Raw genomic sequence first — 19,796 nt, 5'->3', positions numbered from 1 at the left:
ATAAGTATGTCAGCACTGTAAAGAAGTTTTTGAATGGCATTAAGGGAGAGCTGGCTGCAGCACACTGGTTAAGCACGTGTATCAATATGCTCAAGGACTTGGGTTCAAGCCATTACTTTCCACCTTCAGAGGAGATGTTTCAAGAGCGGTGAGCAGGTCTACAGGTGTCTCTCTTTCTCTCTATATCCTCTCCTTTCTCAATTTCTCTCTGTCCTGTCCTATCAAATATAGCAGGAAAAAAAGGACTGCCAAGAGCAGTAGATTTGTAATGCCAGCACCAAACCCCAGTGATAACCCTAGTGGCAAAAAATAAAATAAAAGTAAACTGAATAGCATGTAGAACAATATAAATACAAGCTGTTATCAAATTCTTTATAAAAAGTGTTAAATGTTTACCAAACCACATAGTTTTTATACTTTAGATTTGTGCAAAATGTGGAAGACATTAATAATACATTTTATTAAGAAACAAAAAAGCAGGAAACACTGAAAATAATCTATATTCCAACCACAGAAGTAGTTATGAAATGAAGAAGAGGGGGTCAGGTGGTGGCTCACCGGGTTAAGCGCACATGGTACAAAGTGCAAGGGTCCCGGTTCAAGCCCCCTGCTCTCTACCTGTGGGGGGGGTCACTTCACAGGCAGTGAAGCAGGTCTGCAGGTATCTGTCTTTCTCTCCCCCTCTCTGCTTCCCATTTCCTCTCGACTTCTCTTTGTTCTATCCAACAAAAAGAAAAAGGAAAAATAACCACCAGGAGCAAAAGATTTCGTAGTGCAGGCACCGAGCCCCAACAATAACCCTGGAGACAAAAAAAAAAAGAAGAAGAAGAAACTTAAATTGATTAACATGACTGTATTAAAGTCAGCATCAGGAGAAAAATAAACATGAAATTCGGAACATGTTTTCATATTAAGTGTGTCAGAACAATCATCGTCATAATGTATTATTTATTTATTTGTTTATTTTGCCTCCAGGGTTATCACCGGGGCTCTGTGCCTACAATAGGAATCCACTGCTCCTGGAGGCTACCTTTTTCATTTTGTTGTTGTTGTTGCTGTTGCCATTATTGCTGTCATTGTTATTGGATAGGACAGAGAGAAATCAAGAGGAGGGGAAGACGAGGGGGAGAGAAAGGTAGACACCTGCAAACCTGCCTCACCTCTTGCATAGCGACCCCCCTGCAGGTGGGCAGTTGGTGGCTAGAACTGAGATCCCTAGGCCGGTCCGTGTGCTTAACCTGGCGAGCTACCGCCTTGGCCCCCTGTAATGTATTATTCTAATATCAAGTAGTGAACAAGAATAAAGCATTGAACAGAAAATCAAATACTGTTTTTATTTGGTGAGAACATTAGACGCAGGATTTAGTCCCAATTTGAAAAGTGATTTGAGTTTTAATAAATTTTCAAGTGCAAGCTGTCCACTCACATGCAAAAAAGTATTCCTAATGGTGTTGATCTTAGAAAAGCAGTTTATTAAATATTTTCAGGTATCATCAAAATAGCTCACTTAGTGTGCTACTTAGCCATGTGTACAAACTAGGTTCAAGTACGGCCCTCACAGCATTAAGAGAAGCTTCAGTAATTGTGGGTGCTATGATGTGTCCCTCCCCCTTCCCTTACTGCTCTCCCTCTCATTCTGTCAGTCTCTCTTTTTTTTTTTTTATTACCACTAGGGCTATGGCTGGGGTTTGGTGCCTGCATTACAAATCCACAATTCCCATTAGCCATTCCCACCCACCTCCTCTTTTTTTCCTTTCTGTTTTATTTGATGGGACAGAGAGAAACTGAAAAGAAAGGGAAAGGTATAAAGGGAGAGAGAAAGACAGACACCTGAAGACTTGCTTCATGAAGTGTCCCTCCCTGCAGGTGGAGAGCAAGGGCTCAAACTCACCTCCTTACACATGGTAATGTGTGCACTCAACTAGGTGAGCCACTGTCCAGCCCTGTCAAAAAAAAATATGTGTGTGTGTGCACATGTGTGTAAAATATGAATGTGGAACTAGTGGTACATTTCAGTGATGACCATGTGATAATTTTCAACACATCCCCACACACCTCAACCCACTGATCTAATGTCTCTCTCTTATTGCACAATTGAACATAATCTCCCTAAACTTTCTTCTCTAGGCATATTTTCACAACTTGCTCACAGGCTGTCAACAATTAATATTCATTATCACCTTTTGAACATGAGTCCACAGGGCATCTTTAGTGCCTTCTGAAAATTGATTCCCATGTGCCTGCTCTCAAAGGAACAGTCACAGTCTGTAAAGTTCATGTCCTGGCTGCTAAGAACAGCAGGACAATTTATCAAAGAACAGAAAATGTGGTCACCAGTCTGAAACAGCCTCTCAAAATTCTATCACAGCTACTTTTCTACAATTATTTGGATTGAGACAGATACCTAGCTCACTTTTTCTTTAATTATGCCTTATAAGGTTTGGTAACTCAAATAAGGTCGATCAAGCAATATAAAGAATGCACTAATTTCTCCTGTTTGTACAGTCACATGTGACATCTCACCTTCAAATCATTTTTATAACCAGCAAATAGACTATACCAGCATTTAGACTGCATGTTATTGTTCCAGTAACCAGTATCACTGATATTATCACTATGTGAACATGGACGATGAAATTCTTTCACTATGAAATTTTGGAACAAAATTCAAAGCCACTAGTAAAGATGACAGGTAAGTCCAACCAGGGAAGTGACAGACCCAGAGAAAACCAAATGAGAGTTTAACATAACCTGATCCCTCAAAATTTATGTCTGGCTGTCATGGGAAGATTATATTAACTGATACCTGAAAATACAGATCTTCCTCAACTAATGAATGGGGTTACATCCCAATTAATCCATCTAAGACTGAAAGTTTAAGTCAAAATGCATTTAATATACCTAATCCACCCGGTATCAAAGCTTAGCTGAGGCTTCCTTATATTTACTTAGAACACTATACACCACTTTAAAAAAGTATACATATATATATAAATAGATATATACATATATATCATATGGCATTGGCCTTTGGTATATTATTATTCTAAACATGCATATACTTAGTTCCTAGCATGTCATTCTTCCAATGCCTTTATATAGATATGTAGGGGGGAAATAGCATATATATATATATTACTAAACATATAATATTTGCAAAATATTACAAATTCCTCCCTTTGAACCACAGATTTTCCTATAAAGGACAGCTCTAATCAATAGTAATGTTATCAACTTCATGTTTATAGTGCTCTAAAATCAGTGGAAATTATTGTGAGGTTTAATTAAATCCTTCTCCTAGATGATACTCGGAAATCCTCAACCTTTGAACTAATACATTTTAAAAGATGCGTTCTAGGGCTGCCATGGTACCTTTTTTTCAGTGGTGTGTCAAATCATTGTCCAGAGTTTTCTGAATATTGCAAAGAATCAAAGGTTTAATGCCTATGAATACTAATATTTCATAATGGGTGAGTCCCAACTAAGGCAAAAGACTGATATAGTAAGAAAAATCTAAAAACAAAAGTTTCAGAACTATAAAAACTCATATAGATACTGATCTGAAAAATGTGGGAATGTAGCCAAAAAAAATCAGTTTTGGATTTAGGGTCCATATAATTATCAGTACTCAGAATATTTCCACGGGTTACTAAAAGAGGGAATTAGACTGTAAAGGAATTATGTAACATTACAACCACACAGTGAAGTATCAGGTAGTATATTAAGGATAATGCACAAAGATAATAAATGAATATGGGGAAATTATTTCTACTAATAACACAAAAGTAAAATATAAGTGAAATAAAATTTTAAAATACAAATTACATATTTAGATGTAGGAAATATATAAACATTTCCTAACAAAAGACAGCATGAGGTCATTTTGTATGACCTTTCTCTGTTGAGCATGTCGAACTGATATAGGAGGTACTTAAGAAACAAGGACAGAAAAAGAACAAAAAGAGAAACTTGGACTGGATGGGTGTATTGCACCAAAGAAGAAAACTTGAGGAAGGAGAACAGAACTGGGGTGGAGACAGCGTTGGGAGTCCTAGTGCATAATGATGGAAAAGGACCTAAGATGGGCGTGAGAGTGTTCTGCAGACAACCATCTGAAGAGATGAGAAATTGTACCAATGTGTCAACAACTGCACTGGAATCTACTAGCCCCTCAAAAAAAATGTTTTTTTTTAATTCCATACTGAGTCAACTTGAGAAAAAAAACTTCAAGGAATTTATGAATATAAATTCACTTTCAATGGGGCTGGAGGGTAATGCACCTGGTTAAGTGTACATAATACTAAACCCAAGGACCTGAGCAAGAATCCATGTTCAAGCCCCCGGCTCCCCACCTGCAGGGGGGATGCTTCACAAGGTACGAAACAGGTCTACAAGTGTTGATCTTCCTTTCTTACTCTCTTTATCCCCCTCCCCTCTTAATTTCTCTCCGCCCTATTCAAAGTTTTTTAAAAATGGGGGGGGGAGACCACCAGAAGACATGGATTTGTAGTGCTGGCACCACGCCCCAGCGATAACCTTGGAGAAAAAACAATAATGATGATAAATAAGTAAATTTACTTGCATCGGGGGCTTCCAAAGAATCAAAGCAAAATACAGTAGAACTCTAGGAAAAGTAGGTGAAGGATGATAGGGTGACTTGATTCCATTAATCATAATGAATTTCTCTTACTATGAGAAACTCATGGGTTTTCATCATTGATTTTCCCTTTTTTTCTTTAATCAATAAAGGTCAACTATGAAAAATCAAACATTTACTGAGTTTATCCTGCTCGGTCTCACAAATCAACCTGATCTCCAAGTGGTAACATTCGCCTTGCTATTCCTCGCCTACCTACTAAGTGTCCTGGGAAACCTGACTATCATCATACTCACTCTAGTAGATCCACACCTCAAGACCCCCATGTACTTTTTCCTCAGGAATTTTGCTTTCTTAGAAGTTTCCTTCACATCCATTTTTATTCCCAGACTTCTGACCAGCTTAGCAACAGGTCATAAAACCATCAGTTTTGCTGGATGCTTCACTCAGTATTTCTTTGCTATCCTCCTTGGAGGGACAGAGTTTTACCTCCTGGCTTCTATGTCCTATGACCGCTATGTGGCCATCTGCAAACCCCTGCACTACATGACCATCATGAGCAGCAGGGTCTGCATACAGCTTGTGCTCCTGTCTTGGATGGGAGGCTTTGTAACTATAGTACCCCCAATCATCCTGATGAGCCAAGTGGATTTCTGTGGCACAAATGTGCTAAATCAATATTACTGTGACTACAGACCGCTGCTGAAGATTGCCTGCTCAGACACAAGCCTATTAGAAATAACAGTCATTTTCCTGGCAGTTCTGACTCTGGTGGTGACTCTGGCACTGGTGACACTTTCTTACACATACATTATCAAGACCATTCTGAGGATCCCCTCTGCCCAGCAGAGGACAAAAGCCTTTTCCACTTGTTCCTCCCACATGATTGTCATCTCCCTGTCTTATGGCAGCTGCCTCTTCTTATACATTAGTCCCTCACCAAAGAAAGGAGGTAACTTTGACAAGGAAATATCCCTGCTCATGACTTCAGTTAGCCCCTTGTTGAACCCCTTTATTTATACTCTAAGGAATCAGCAGGTGAAGCAATCTTTTAAAAACACAGTTAAAAGAATCGTGAACAATTAATAATCAGAACTTAATTATGAAAAAAGTTTAACAAATGTTCTAGTACATATCTTCAGTGTCTGCTATGCTTCAAGTAATATGCTTGATCTTGAAAACAGAATATAAGAAATATGACCTAAGGGATAAAGAATGAGGAAACTTCCAATGGAGGGAAGAGGATATGGAAATCTGGTGGTGGGAACTGTATGGAATTCTACTGTCTTATACCACAATATCATCAATCATCATTAAATAACTAATAAAAATTATTTATTGGTGTACTGCACCAAAGTAAAAGACTCTGGGGTTAGGGGTAGGGCTCAGGTCCTGGAACATGATGGGACAGTAAGACCTAGTGGAGGTTGAACTGATATGAAAAACTGGGAAATGTTACACATGTACAAACTATTGCATTTTACTGTCTACTGTAAACCACTAATCCTCCAACAAAGAAATTTTTAAAAATAATTTTTAAAACTGCAAAAAGGAAAAAGAATATGAGAAAGCTAGTTTATAATTCTAGGCACCTCCTATCTATTATCAAGGAAATATATAAAACTAATAAATTATCATTTAAATTGTTAAATAGCATTGCAGTAAAGCAATAATATCACATTTTTAAAAGATCCAAAGCAAATTCAACTATTGTGTTAATGGGACATTTCATTTGTAAGGTGACAAACTGAGAGCCAAGAAAGTTGTATGGTAACAACTTTGATGATAAGCAACGATGATATTTGTTATAATTAAGAAGTTAGCAGACATTATTGAAAAAACCCATTATCAAATCCATTTTAAGGAGAGGATAGGTCTACTTTTAATAGAAAAATGGGTGGCACACAGTGGATGATATATAGTATTCAAGCAGATTTCACCACTACTTACCAGGATAGAGAAATAGTTGGAACACAGCCAAAATGTGGATTCAAGCCATTTGATTTGCATCAATGAGAAAGTCCGATGACTAGGAAGAATCCGTGACTGACAAAGCCACTAATGAAAATTTTATATGTGAGATTAATAACCACAACTTAGTTGAATTTAGTTAGTTTTAGTTTCAAGTCACAAGTGAAAAAATATATAGAAGCATTTATTAGTGCACAAATAGACTCAAGCCCTAAAAAGAAAAGTGGGAGATAGAAAAATTAGTTTGAAAGTGAATATAGGAAAGATAAAAGTGAGACTTAGAGTTCCTTTCATAATAATTTAAGGCACATTTAGGAAACCCTTAGAAGTAGCTTCAGATCAAGGGTAGGTATTATTGTGAAGTAAAATCTACCAATAGAAAACACCAGGTAGATGAAGGAGGAGGGAAGAGGAAGAGGTAGGAAAAGGAAATGAATGAGTAAGGATGAGGAGGAATAAGTGAAAGAAAGAATAAAGAAGGAAAATAGGAAGGGAGAGAGAAGTGAGGAAGGAAAGAAAAATAGAGAAGATAGATGGAAGATAAGCTATTAGAATTGATAGTATATGTGTAAAAGTTTTTTTATTTTTTGAGGGTTTTATCAGTGAAGTCACAAAAATAGTTTATTTCTAGTGGCAACCAAAATTAGACTTCATGAGGAGGAAGAAAACATTGCTATGCATAGCTTTAAAATAAATAAAAGGTTTAGATGTATAATAAAAAATATAATGACAACTAGAAAAGGTTTTAAGCTGTAAGTGAAGTTAATAAATTTCCGCATTTTGTCTAAAAGTGTTTACTGTCCCATTTCGCATAAAGGTAACCCACTGTCTGTGCTGTCTGATATTTTCTCTATAATTAACATTTCCTGATTGTTTTCTAAGATTCCCAAGTTTTATTTTAAATTCACAGATGGGAGACTTTGAATGTTTAAAAGAGTATAGCTATAAATATAGGAGAATAGAAACTTTCAATGCTTCAATGCTTTCTATGTAGATGCTAAAATGTGGATCTGGTTACAGAAAATAACACTTTTGCAATAGAAAGGTGCTGTGGGATAGAAGTGTTTCTTAGATTTATGTAATCGCAGCAGATTCTTCATTTGATTTTGGAAGTAGGAGACTTGGGAATAAAAATAAAAGGTCACATCAACTTCATTTTGAGTCTACAATCTGCATATACAACCTAGATACTTGCACAGAAGACTTAATTATTCTGAACCTCTTCCCTCATCTCTTAAATAGGAGGAATTCTTCTTTTCAAATATTGTACCAAATAACTGTAAGATGTTTCTCAATTACTCCACAATGCAGTTTTACATAAATGGACTTGTGTTTTTCTATATCCTTCATGGAACTTAGCTTCTAACTTACCATTTCTGTTGGGTAAAACCAATTTTAAGTCCATTCTGGGTTTCTCTTAGTTAAGTGCTATAATAATTTAGTTTATATTCATATGTGGTGTGTTTTTTTATTCTTTCACAAGTCAGTTTTTTGGTTTATGTAACATTAATCAAAGATAGTGAGTGCTTCCATAGCTTCCTGGAGAAGTAACATGTGATACCTACCAACAGTTTCTTCTTTGGCACCTCCACAATATTGACCTCACAATTTTTCATTGTTTATATAGCTCTCAGATCACTTCAGAAACATGCATTTAGGAGTAGTTTAAAAGTTCAACATAGGTTAAGTGCACGTGGCGCTAAGTGCAAGGACCAGGGTAAGGATCCCGGTCTGAGCCCTGGCTCCCCACCTACAGGGGAGTCGCTTCATAGGTGGTGAAGCAGGTCTGCAGGTGTCTATCTTTCTCTTGCCCTCTCTGTCTTCCCCTCCTCTCTCAGAGCATTTCTCTCTGTCCTATCCAACAACAACAACATCAATAACAACTACAATAATAACTATAACAACAATAAAAAGGGGCAACAAAAGGAAAAATAAATAAATATTTTAAAAGTTCAACATAGGAAATTTAACTAAAACAAAATAATTCAATATTACAGAAGCAGGACTAGCTTATATTAATAATTTACTTTGAGGCCAGGTGGTGGTGCACCTGGTTGAGTGCATATGTTAATGTTCAAGGACCTGGGTTCGAGCCCCTAGTCCCCATCTGCAGGGAGAAAGCTTTGTGAGTGGTGAATAAATTACTTTAAGGTTTTATAATTAAAAGTTTTTTGAATATTATCAAATACTTTCCCTGTCTTTAATTCAAATTTCCTGAAATCTAAAACAAGTAAGTTGATTTGTTGAAAAAAAAATTGTACAAGTAGGGGCTGGACAGTGGCACACCTGGTTGAGTGCATGTGTTACAATGAGCAAGGACCTAGGTCTCCTAGTCAAGATCTCAAGATGCCTGCCTCCATGGGTGGCCAACACTATATCATTTCTTCTCCAAAACAGAAGATTCCGGGTGCATCTGGGTGACAAGTCTAGCAGATGGAGACTTGTCTCAAGTGGCCTCCCCCAGGGCTCTGTTCTGGCTCCTATGCTATTTAATATTTACATCAATGAACTCCCAGAAACTTCTTCAAGGAAGTTCATCTACGCCAATGACATCTGCTGTGCAACTCAGGCATCCAAGTTCGACATCCTCGAGGAAACACTCACGAAAGACATGTCTCTGATATCTGATTACTGTAAAAAATGGCAACTAATCCCTAGCACTGCAAAAATGGTATCATCTGTTTTCCATCTACACCATGCCTCGGCCTCGCGTGAGCTTAATGTGCAGCTTGGCGATACGAGAATCCGGCATGAAGCCCAGCCAGTCTATCTTGGCGTTACTCTCGATCACACTCTGTCATTTCACGAACATCTCATAAAAACTGCAGCAAAGGTGGGCGCGAGGAATCACATCATTGAAAGACTGGCCAGCTCCTCATGGGGCGCGAGCGCTTCCACACTACGATCATCATCTCTGGCATTATGCTATTCCACTGCAGAATACTGTGCCCCAGTATGGTTCCGTAGCCCCCATGTCCACTTGGTCGATTCCAAATTATATTCCTCCATGAGGGTCATTTCTGGAACCATCCGTTCCATCCCGGTTCCATGGCTGCCAGTTCTTAGCAACATCGCCCCGCCAGATATTCGTCGGGATGCGGCGTCATCTAATTTCATTTCCCACATCTACGCTCGACCGGACCTGCCAATATACGCGGATATCTTCGCCCACCCTGTCCAACGCTTGACGTCTCGTCACCCAATCTGGTCCCCTACGCCTACACTGAACTTCTCTGTTCCAAACTCTTGGAAACAGAGTTGGCAGTCAGCTGAGGTCAAGAACAAACACCTCATCACAGACCCCTGTGAGCGTCAACCCGGCTTTGACCTAGCACATTATGATTGGGCCCTCCTCAATCGCTATCGAACAGGCCATGGCCGGTGCGCCGCTATGTTCCATCGCTGGGGAGCCAGAGACCACCCAAACTGCCCCTGCGGCTACAGACAGACTATGACCCACATAGTCAATGACTGCCACCTCTCCAGATTCAAAGGAGGTCTCGAAACTTTACACCCGGCTCAACCTGACGCTGTTGACTGGCTACGGAAGAAGGGCCAACGCTAGAAGAAGAAGAAGGACCTAGGTTCAAACCTCTGGTCCCCACCTGTATGGGAGGAAGCTTCATAAGTGATGAAGCAGTGCATATAGTACTATGCAGAAGGACCTGCCGGACTCTGTTCGAGCCCCTGCCCCCCAGCTTCAGGGGGGATGCTTTATGACAGGTAAAGCAGGTCTGCAGTGTCTTTCTCTCCCTCTCTACCTACCCTTCCCCTCTTAATTTCTCTCTGTCCTATCGAATAAGATAGAAGGGGGGAAAAAGAAGAAAATGGTCACCAGGAGCAGTGAATTTGTAGTGCCAGCACTGTGCCCCAGTAACAACCCTGGAGGCAAAAAAGAAAATAAATAATTTAATTAAAATAAATTCAATTGTCCATATATGTAGCAGAACATGCTAACTAGATACTTGATGATTTCAGACTTAATGTATACTTAATGCCTAACTCAGTACCTGAAGGGATTTGGACCCAGTAACCTGTCTGCTTTGTTCCCCATGCATAGATGTGGTTAAAGAATAAAAGTTCTCAGGAAGCCAGAGCTCCTGGGTTAGTGCTTAACTCCTGATATATGAAAGAAGAAGAGCTCACTGAGGCACAACAGACACAGGGATGCTGAGCTGAGATCTAGAATGTGTAAAATTTAATCACTACTTCGCAGATCCTGAAGATGTTTCCTCATGTTGCACTTTGTCTTTCTTCCTGCCTGAATCAAATCCTTTGTAACTTGAATTCTTGATGGATTGTAAAACTTGCTAATAAAAAGGGTTCTGCCCCTTAAGGGGGCACTCCATTGTTTGCCCCTCTCTTTGAAGTGTGTATGTTCTATGGAGACACATTCAGTCAGACACGTAAGTCATGCCTCTCTGATTAATCTATGGGGTTCATGTGCCCTCCTGTCCTGCAGGCGGACAACTCGACATACATATTCATGTTAAATGACTGTATTATATTATCTTTGTCATTAAACCTTAAAAAAGTCTTTATTAGGGATTCGGGCAGTAGCGCAGTAACGCAGCAGTGCAAAGCACAAAGACCAGTGTGAGGATCCAGTTTGAGCCCCCAGCTCCCCACCAGCAGGGGAGTCGCTTCACAAGTGGTGAAGCCAGTCTACAGATGTCTGTCTTTCTCTCCCCCTCTCTGTCTTCCCCTCCTCTCTCTATTTCTCTCTGTCCTATCCAACAATGACGACAACATCAATAACAACAACAATAATAATTACAACAATAAAACAATGGCAACAAAAGAGAATAAATTAATATTTTTTTAAAAAAGAAAGTCTTTATTTTGGCATTTTTCATCTCTTATCAAGATTTTTAAAATGAAGCTACTTTCTCGTTATGATCTTGGTATAACTCTTAAAATTTTACAGAAAGTTTTTAGAAACTTAAACTTTTGATATATTTTAGATTAGTGAATTTACTTATATATAGCTATCCTATCTGAACTGTTGATTATAGATTAAAATGAGAAATGAAGGGGATTCAATGGAATGTCATACCAAATAAGAATTACAACAGTGGGGAGTTGGGCGATAGCACAGCTGGTTAAGTGCACATGGCGCAAAGCGCAAGGACCTGCATAAGGATCCCCGTTCCAGTCCCCGGCTCTCCACCTGTAGGGGAGTCGCTTCACAAGCAGTGAAGCAGGTCTGCAGGTGTCTATCTTTCTCTCCCCCTCTGTCTTCCCCTCCTCTCTCCATTTCTCTCTGTCCTATCCAAGAACAACGGCATCAATAATAACTACAACAATAAAAAAGGGCAACAAAAGGGAATAAATAAATATTTAAAAAGATCTTTAAAAAAGTAATTACAACAGTGAGGAATACTAAATATGTAATGTGGTAATATGTCTATTTTCCTAGTACTGAACATGGGAAGCAGGTGAGCAGGCTTAAAGTGTCAAATAGGACTATTTTCCTCCAAGTTTGGAACATACCTGAAGTCTACTGCTTCCCAATGGAACAAAGTTATACAAAAATAAACCCTGTAACTCTGATGCAAAATTGGTGTTCTCAAAGACAGAAGAGGAAGAAAGCTGACAGGAAGGGAGGCCCACTGGGCTGCAGGAGTGGGAAATCAGCACTTTGGTGATGGGGGTGCTGTGATCACATACTATTTGAATGCAAGTGAAATGGTACAACTACAATACAGCAAAACCACATTACTTCAGTGAAATGTGCTTATAATTTTCAATTACATTTGTTGTTTCTCTGTTGACTCTACTTACACTTTAAACAGTGGGTACAGAAACTTATTTGTATTAGACATTTCTGGTTACAAAAAAATGAGGATTTAGGGATCATTCAATCATCCTCTCTTATTGACCCATATTTGCAATATTGTTATTATCTAGGTCAAATTTAAACAATATTTACAGTGCATTTATGTAATTATGTTCTCTGATCACTATAGTCAGAAGTTTTCTATCTTCCTATTACATGTATACACATACCCAATAGCTACCCTATGTTATTGGTGTCTCTCTATCTCCTCTTCCCCTCCCAAATTCCTATTAAATATTAAAAATCAACAGCATAGGACAGAGAGAATTTGAGAGGGGAGGAGAAGCTAGAGAGGGGGGAGAGAGATGTCTCTCTCCATATATATATATATATATATATATATATATATATATCCTCTTCCCCTCTCAACTTCCTATTAAATATTAAAAATAAACAGCATTCTCTCTGTCCTATGGGAAAAATGAGGGAAAAAATGACCACCAGAAGAGGTGGATTCGTAGTGCCAGTACCAAGTGCCAGACAACCCTGAAAACCAAAAAACAGGAGACAGAAGAAGGAGAAGACAGAAAAGAATGTAATGAAAAGTGATTCTGCATTTATAAAGTGCAAAAGAAGGAAAATGGGGCCAGGCAATTGCACACCCAGTAGGGTACACACAGTAATTACCATGCAAAGGACCCCAGTTCAAGCTCCCAACACTACTTGGAAAGAACAAGCTTCACAGCTGGTGAAACAGTGCTGCAGGTGTGTTGTCTCCTCTCCCCCTTTCTCTCTCCCTCCCTTTCTATCTCTCACCATATATATATATATATATATATGTGTGTGTGTGTGTGTGTATGTGTATATATATATATATATATACATATATATTTTTTATATAGCCACACAGAACAGTACAGCTGTGCATGCACTAAGTTCCAGCAATAACCCTGGTGATAAGTGATAAAATTATGTATGTAAATAATTTAATCTATGGAAAGTTTCCTATTTGTAAATATAAATAAAGCATGATAAGAATTGGGAGATTTATTTTTATTTCTTTTGGGGGATTAATGTTTTATAGTCAACAGCAAATAGGATCCAGGGATTTCCATAATGATTAAAAATTTAACACATGGGAGTCGGGCTGTAGCGCAGCGGGTTAAGCGCAGGTGGCGCAAAGCACAAGGACCGGCATAAGGATCCCGGTTCGAACCCCGGCTCCCCACCTGCAGGGGAGTCGCTTCACAGGCGGTGAAGCAGGTCTGCAGGTGTCTATCTTTCTCTCCTCCTCTCTGTCTTCCCCTCCTCTCTCCATTTCTCTCTGTCCTATCCAACAACGACAACAACAATAATAACTACAGTAATAAAACAACAAGGGCAACAAAAGGGAATACATAAATTAAATAAATATAAAAAAATGTAACACATGTAATTCTTGGCTCTCGCGTTAAAGAAACACAAAGTGCTTACCAAGCACTAGTGATTCGAATTCTTATCATTGGCTATGCCGGCCGTCTTCTTTGCATTGTTACTTATCTTTTCAAATATCTGAGAAACTAAACCTCTAGCCAAAGCAAAGCTTTCAGTCACATGTTTCCTCTTTTTTAGTATCAGCTTTACATCTTATTCTTGAAGTTTCAGCCCATGAGAAAGATGAAAGCAATGAATTGAAAGTGAGTAATGTTAATATTGGAGGTAGACCGTGGACTAAATTCATCATAATTTGTGAGACTTTTTGTTTCTGATAGATTTGAAATACGTGACTATCAGACAACCCAACATAAAATAAAAACAGTCCTGTTAGTGTTTTAAAATAATTCTATGTTCGTAATTTATGAACATCAAAAATTAGATGTTCATAGGTGTTGGGGTTTAATTCTGGGCTTTCAATTCTGTTCCACTGATGTGTGTACCTATTTTTGTTCCAATACCAGGCCGTTTTGACTATGATGGCCTTATAGTATAGTCTGAGATCTGGGTGTGCGATACCTCCATTTCTGTTTCTTTTACTCAAGATTGTTTTGGCGATTCTTGGTGTTTTCTGATTCCAGATAAATGATTGTAATTTTTTTTCTATTCTCTTAAAGGAAGTTGGTGGGACTTTGATGGGTATCGCACTGAATTTGTATATGGCTCTGGGTAGAATATTCATTTTGATGATATTAATTTTTCCAATCCATGAGCATGGGATATCTTTCCATTTCTTTGTATCAGTTTCTATTTCTTTGAATAGTGACTCATAGTTTTCAGTATACAAGTCTTTCACTTCTTTGGTCAGGCTTATTCCTAGATATTTTATTGATCTTGCTGCAACAGTGAATGGGAGTGACTTCCTTTTACCAACTGTGACATCATCTCCCCAGACAATAACTTGGGTCCACCTAAATATTAGATGTCAGGAGAAGTCAAAAACTAATAAAGTCAAGGACCCTCTGAAATATACCTAAAGTAGACTTATTAGCTTTTTCAAAAATGGAGACCCCAAATCTTGATCTGCAATATTCTTGACTTTAGGTTCATGATTAGTCAACAATTTGTTCTGCTTTATATCTTAACTCTTTTTCAGCTAAAAGGTTCCAGATGATACCATGATACCAACCTGGCTTCCTTGAGCAGAGGACCCAACCATCTGTCTTGGAGCCCCACCTCCCCAGATCCCTGCCCCACTAGGGAAAGAGAGAGAGAGACATACTGGAGTATGAATCAACCTGCCAATGCGCATGTTCAGTGGAGAAGCAATTACAGAAGCCAGGCCTTCCACCTTCTGCACCCCACAATGATCCTAGGTCCATACTCCCAGAGCGATAAACAGGGTAGCTATCAAGAGAGGAGACTGGATATGAATCTCTGGGGTGGGCATTGTGTAAAAATGCACCCCTCTTATCCTACAGTCTTGTCAATATTTCCATTTTATAAATAATTCTTGAGATTCTTCCATGACCCTCAAATTCTAGGCTTATTGCTAGAGCTCAGTACAGGCACTACTAATCCACCATTTCCAGCAGCCATATATATAAGTATATATATATATATGACAGAGAGAATTTGAGAGGGAAGGGGTGATAGAAAGGGAAAGAGAAAAATAAACACCTGAAGACCTGCTTCACCTTCTCGGGAAGCATCACACTTGCAGGTGGGGCGTGGGGGCTCAAACCCAGGTCCTTACATATGGCAAGGTGTGAGCTCAACCAGATGTGCCACCACCTGACCCCTCATATCTTGTTTTTTTAGCCTTTAAGATCAAGTACAGTATGGCAGAATGTGGACAAAAAGAATGCAAATACATTCATTTTGCTTACTATTGGTAGAATCACTGGGAACATCTCACACCTCTAACTCAACCACAAATAAACAGCCCATAAAGTTATTCTGATTATGTAGAGTATGAACATGATATTGTTCCCACTTTACAAAATCACTGAGAATATCATTCTGTGGACACGGACCATGGAATCTGGGAAGATAATGAAATGCTGCCAGTAAAGAGCACAGGTGAGTAAACCAGGGATGTGCAGAAACTGAAAGGAACAAAGTCTCAAGGCTAAAGCACCGTCTGGTTACTCAGAAGTCATGTCTGGCTGTCATGGCAAGATTATCAATGACATCTGAGAATACAGATCTTCCTCAACTCACAATGGGGTAAAATTCAATAAATGCATCTAGGCTGAGAATACTGGAAGTCAAAAAGACATTTAGTACACATAATCTACTTGACCTTAGTCTAGCCTACCTTAAATATGCTCAGATCTCTTTGCATAGTCATAAAAGTTCAAAAGTCTAAGTCAAGTCATAAGTCAGTGACCCTCTGTATATAATTTTTGTATAACTGAATGGTGTACAAAGTTGAAGGATTCCTAACCTGTCTTTGTGATATGAATCCCCATAATCAGATAAAGCTATAATGGCAAACTTACACTATCAAAATATATGGCTTTCAAAATATTACTATATCCATCCTGATGAACCACCAACTTTTTCTACAAAGGACAGGACAGCTATAATCAATAATACTGGGATGAACTTCCTCTTGTCTATCTTCAAAGAACAGAGAAACAGTTTGATGTTACAGTGGAAGTCTAGTCATAGATACTACTCAGGATTTTATAAGACTTAAGAAAAAATCCATTCAAAGACATGCATCCAGTGATATAGCAAATGAATGCCCAGAATTCTCTGACTACAACAACACCATAAGGCTTAATGCTTACAATATTATCTAGTAATGGGTGAGTCCTAGGCATGGGAAAGACTGACAGTATAAAAGAAAAGAATCTAGAAACAACAGTTGCATACAGAATACTAATGGCCATAAAGGCATCCATTCCCCAACCCCAACCCCAAAAAATTGAACATGTAACAATAAAATTTTGAACTTGGGTTAGAACATTGCCTATGTTGGGGACATTTACACGGATTACTTAAAAGGAAATCAGAAACTAAAGATATTTTACTTTCATGTGTTGAAGCACCAGGTCACATAGAAAAACAAATTCAAAAATAAGATTAAAAAGGTGGCTAGGATAAATAATTTCACAAATCAGAAGGGAAAGCAGTGGCAGAGCAAAGGTTTTTCAGTCCTTAAGCTTCAAAGGTATGAGGTTCAATAACTGAAACAACCTTATGCCAAAATTGAAAAAAATAAACAAACATGTAAATAAATCTTTAATAAAGTATACCAAGACCACAGACTTAAACAGAAATATTGAAGTATTACTGACAAAAATTATTGCAGGAAATTTAGACGTACTACCGTACAGCATAATAAATGACTTCTGTATGACTTAACCTTGCTAAGAACCCAAGGCTGGGCCAACAAAAAGAAATGAAAGAGTCTGTGACTACAGCCACTTGCACATGAATCACAGGTATCCAATAAGTGAAGCAAAGTGGAGTAGGAAAAAGGCTATGTCAGAGGATAAATCTTAACATAATGACCTAATTTTGCTGATTGCTAGTAACTTGATTTTTTTTTTTTCTTTCATGACAATGCTTCCATTTTCATCATTACTTTTCTTTCTTCCCTTTAGTCAACAAAGGTCAACAATGAAAAACGAAACAACATTTACTGAGTTTATCCTGCTCGGTCTCACAAATCAACCTGATCTCCAGGTGGTAATATTCACCTTGCTATTCCTCGCCTACCTACTAAGTGTCCTGGGAAACCTGACTATCATCATACTCACTCTAGTAGACCCCCACCTCAAGACCCCCATGTACTTTTTCCTCAGGAATTTTGCTTTCTTAGAAGTTTCCTTCACATCCATTTTTATTCCCAGACTTCTGACCAGCTTAGCAACAGGTCATAAAACCATCAGTTTTGCTGGATGCTTCACTCAGTATTTCTTTGCTATCCTCCTTGGAGGGACAGAGTTTTACCTCCTGGCTTCTATGTCCTATGACCGCTATGTGGCCATCTGCAAACCCCTGCACTACATGACCATCATGAGCAGCAGGGTCTGCATACAGCTTGTGCTCCTGTCTTGGATGGGAGGCTTTGTAACTATAGTACCCCCAATCATCCTGATGAGCCAAGTGGATTTCTGTGGCACAAATGTGCTGAACCAATATTACTGTGACTACAGACCCCTGCTAAGGGCCGCTTGCTCAGACACAAGCCTATTAGAAATAACGGTCATTTTCCTGGCAGTTCTGACTCTGGTGGTGACTCTGGCACTGGTGACACTTTCTTACACATACATTATCAAGACCATTCTGAGGATCCCTTCTGCCCAGCAGAGGACAAAGGCCTTTTCTACTTGTTCCTCCCACATGATTGTCATCTCCCTGTCTTATGGCAGCTGCCTCTTCTTATACATTAGTCCCTCACCAAAGAAAGGAGGTAACTTTGACAAGGAAATATCCCTGCTCATGACTTCAGTTAGCCCCTTGTTGAACCCTTTTATTTATACTCTAAGGAATCAGCAGGTGAAGCAATCTTTTAAGAATACAGTAAAAAAAATCATAAAGTTTTAGTAATCAGAATTTTAATCAGCAACTGTTTAAGTAGCAGATATTTTAGTACATATCTGCTATGTTGGGAACAGAATCTGAGAAACATGGTTCCCATTTTCTAGGAACCTCTCATGAAGCATCAGAGAAAGAGATAAAAACAAGTCAATCATAACCAAACTATAAGATGGTATCACAGCGGGAAAAGTGAGGCTTCATTTTAAACATGATTTGAAACATCATATTATCCTTAACTACATGGGGTATTTCATTTGTGAGCTGAGATTTCAGAGGTAAGCCAGTCTGTGACTAGAACAATAATAAAAAATTCATCATAAAGTAAAGATACAATAATAGAGACATTTGTTACACATTAAGATTTTTCCTGGGAGTCAGGTGGTAGCGTAGTGACTTAAGCACAGGAGGCACAAAGAGCAAGGACCGGCGTAAGGATCCCGATTCGAGCCCCTGGCTCCCCACCTGCAGGAGGAGTTGCTTTACAAGTGGTGAAACAGGTCTGCAGGTGTCTACCTTTTCTCCCCTCTCTGTTTTCCCATCCTGTCTCCATTTCTCTCTGTTCTAGCCAACAACAATGACATCAATAACTACAACAATAAAACAAAAAGGGCAACAAAAGGAAATAAATAAATATTTTTTAAAAAATATTTTTCCCAAGCATTTTTGAGACAAGAAAAATTATAAGAATAAATGTAATATTATCAAATAAAGCTTAAGGATGATGTTTGATGAATGGTCAGATGTACTGGCACCTATCTTGGAGAAAAGTAGAACTGTAACCCCATGACAACTATAATACCCTGTAAATCATCATTTCCTCAATAAAGTGATATTCCAAATGGAATAAAACAGAAGAGACCAGATACATTTACTACTATGCAAGATGGGTGGTATGTCATTAATTAAATATGGTATTTAAACTAAAAATGTTAAATGTCCATGAGGACAGAGAAAACAGACAAAGCTATGATCTTAATTCAAGCAATTTAGTAGCTAGAAGTGAAGAAGGTTGCCTAATCAAAATGATGGGCTTATGAAGAAAAATTTTAAGATGTATTTAATTTGTTTTAAATATATATATATATATACATATATATATATATGCTGAAAATTTATCCAAAGAAGATATGGAGATATCCAGCAGACACATGAAATAAAGCTCAGATCACATTACTAGGAAAATTCAGAAATCAAGACAACACTGCTATACCATTGGCTAATGCCTATGAGAATGGTTTGCACTAAAAAAAAAAAAAAAAGGCTAGACACAAGAAATGTTTACAGGGATATGGAGGAAGAACTCTTGCACACAGTTGGGATAAATGTAAAATAGGTTAGTCTCTATATAAAACAGGATGAATATTTCTTTAAAAAATTTAAATAGGGGAGCCTATTATCCAGGAATTCCACCCTTTGGATCTATACAAAGAACACTAAAACATCTATCATAAAACATATATACACACACCTATGTTCATT

The 19,796-nt window shown here is 38.3% G+C and overlaps 2 protein-coding genes across 2 annotated transcripts; both read left to right on the top strand.

Moving 5' to 3' along the window:
* The first annotated feature begins 4,756 nt into the window (after window positions 1–4,756).
* LOC103109214 (olfactory receptor 6C4-like) lies at window positions 4,757–5,683 on the top strand. The gene has a single exon (XM_007518259.1). It carries the CDS (start codon window positions 4,757–4,759, stop codon window positions 5,681–5,683), a length of 927 nt encoding a protein of 308 aa, XP_007518321.1.
* Window positions 5,684–17,393: 11,710 nt separating this feature from the next.
* Window positions 17,394–18,323, top strand: LOC103109213 (olfactory receptor 6C4-like). The gene has a single exon (XM_007518258.1). It carries the CDS (start codon window positions 17,394–17,396, stop codon window positions 18,321–18,323), a length of 930 nt encoding a protein of 309 aa, XP_007518320.1.
* Window positions 18,324–19,796: the final 1,473 nt, after the last annotated feature.

This window comes from Erinaceus europaeus, chromosome 7 (assembly GCF_950295315.1).
Source record: "Erinaceus europaeus chromosome 7, mEriEur2.1, whole genome shotgun sequence".
Classification (NCBI taxonomy): domain Eukaryota; kingdom Metazoa; phylum Chordata; class Mammalia; order Eulipotyphla; family Erinaceidae; genus Erinaceus; species Erinaceus europaeus.
Note: the sequence above shows the minus strand (reverse complement) of the source record. Positions and strands in the feature narration are given on the sequence as shown.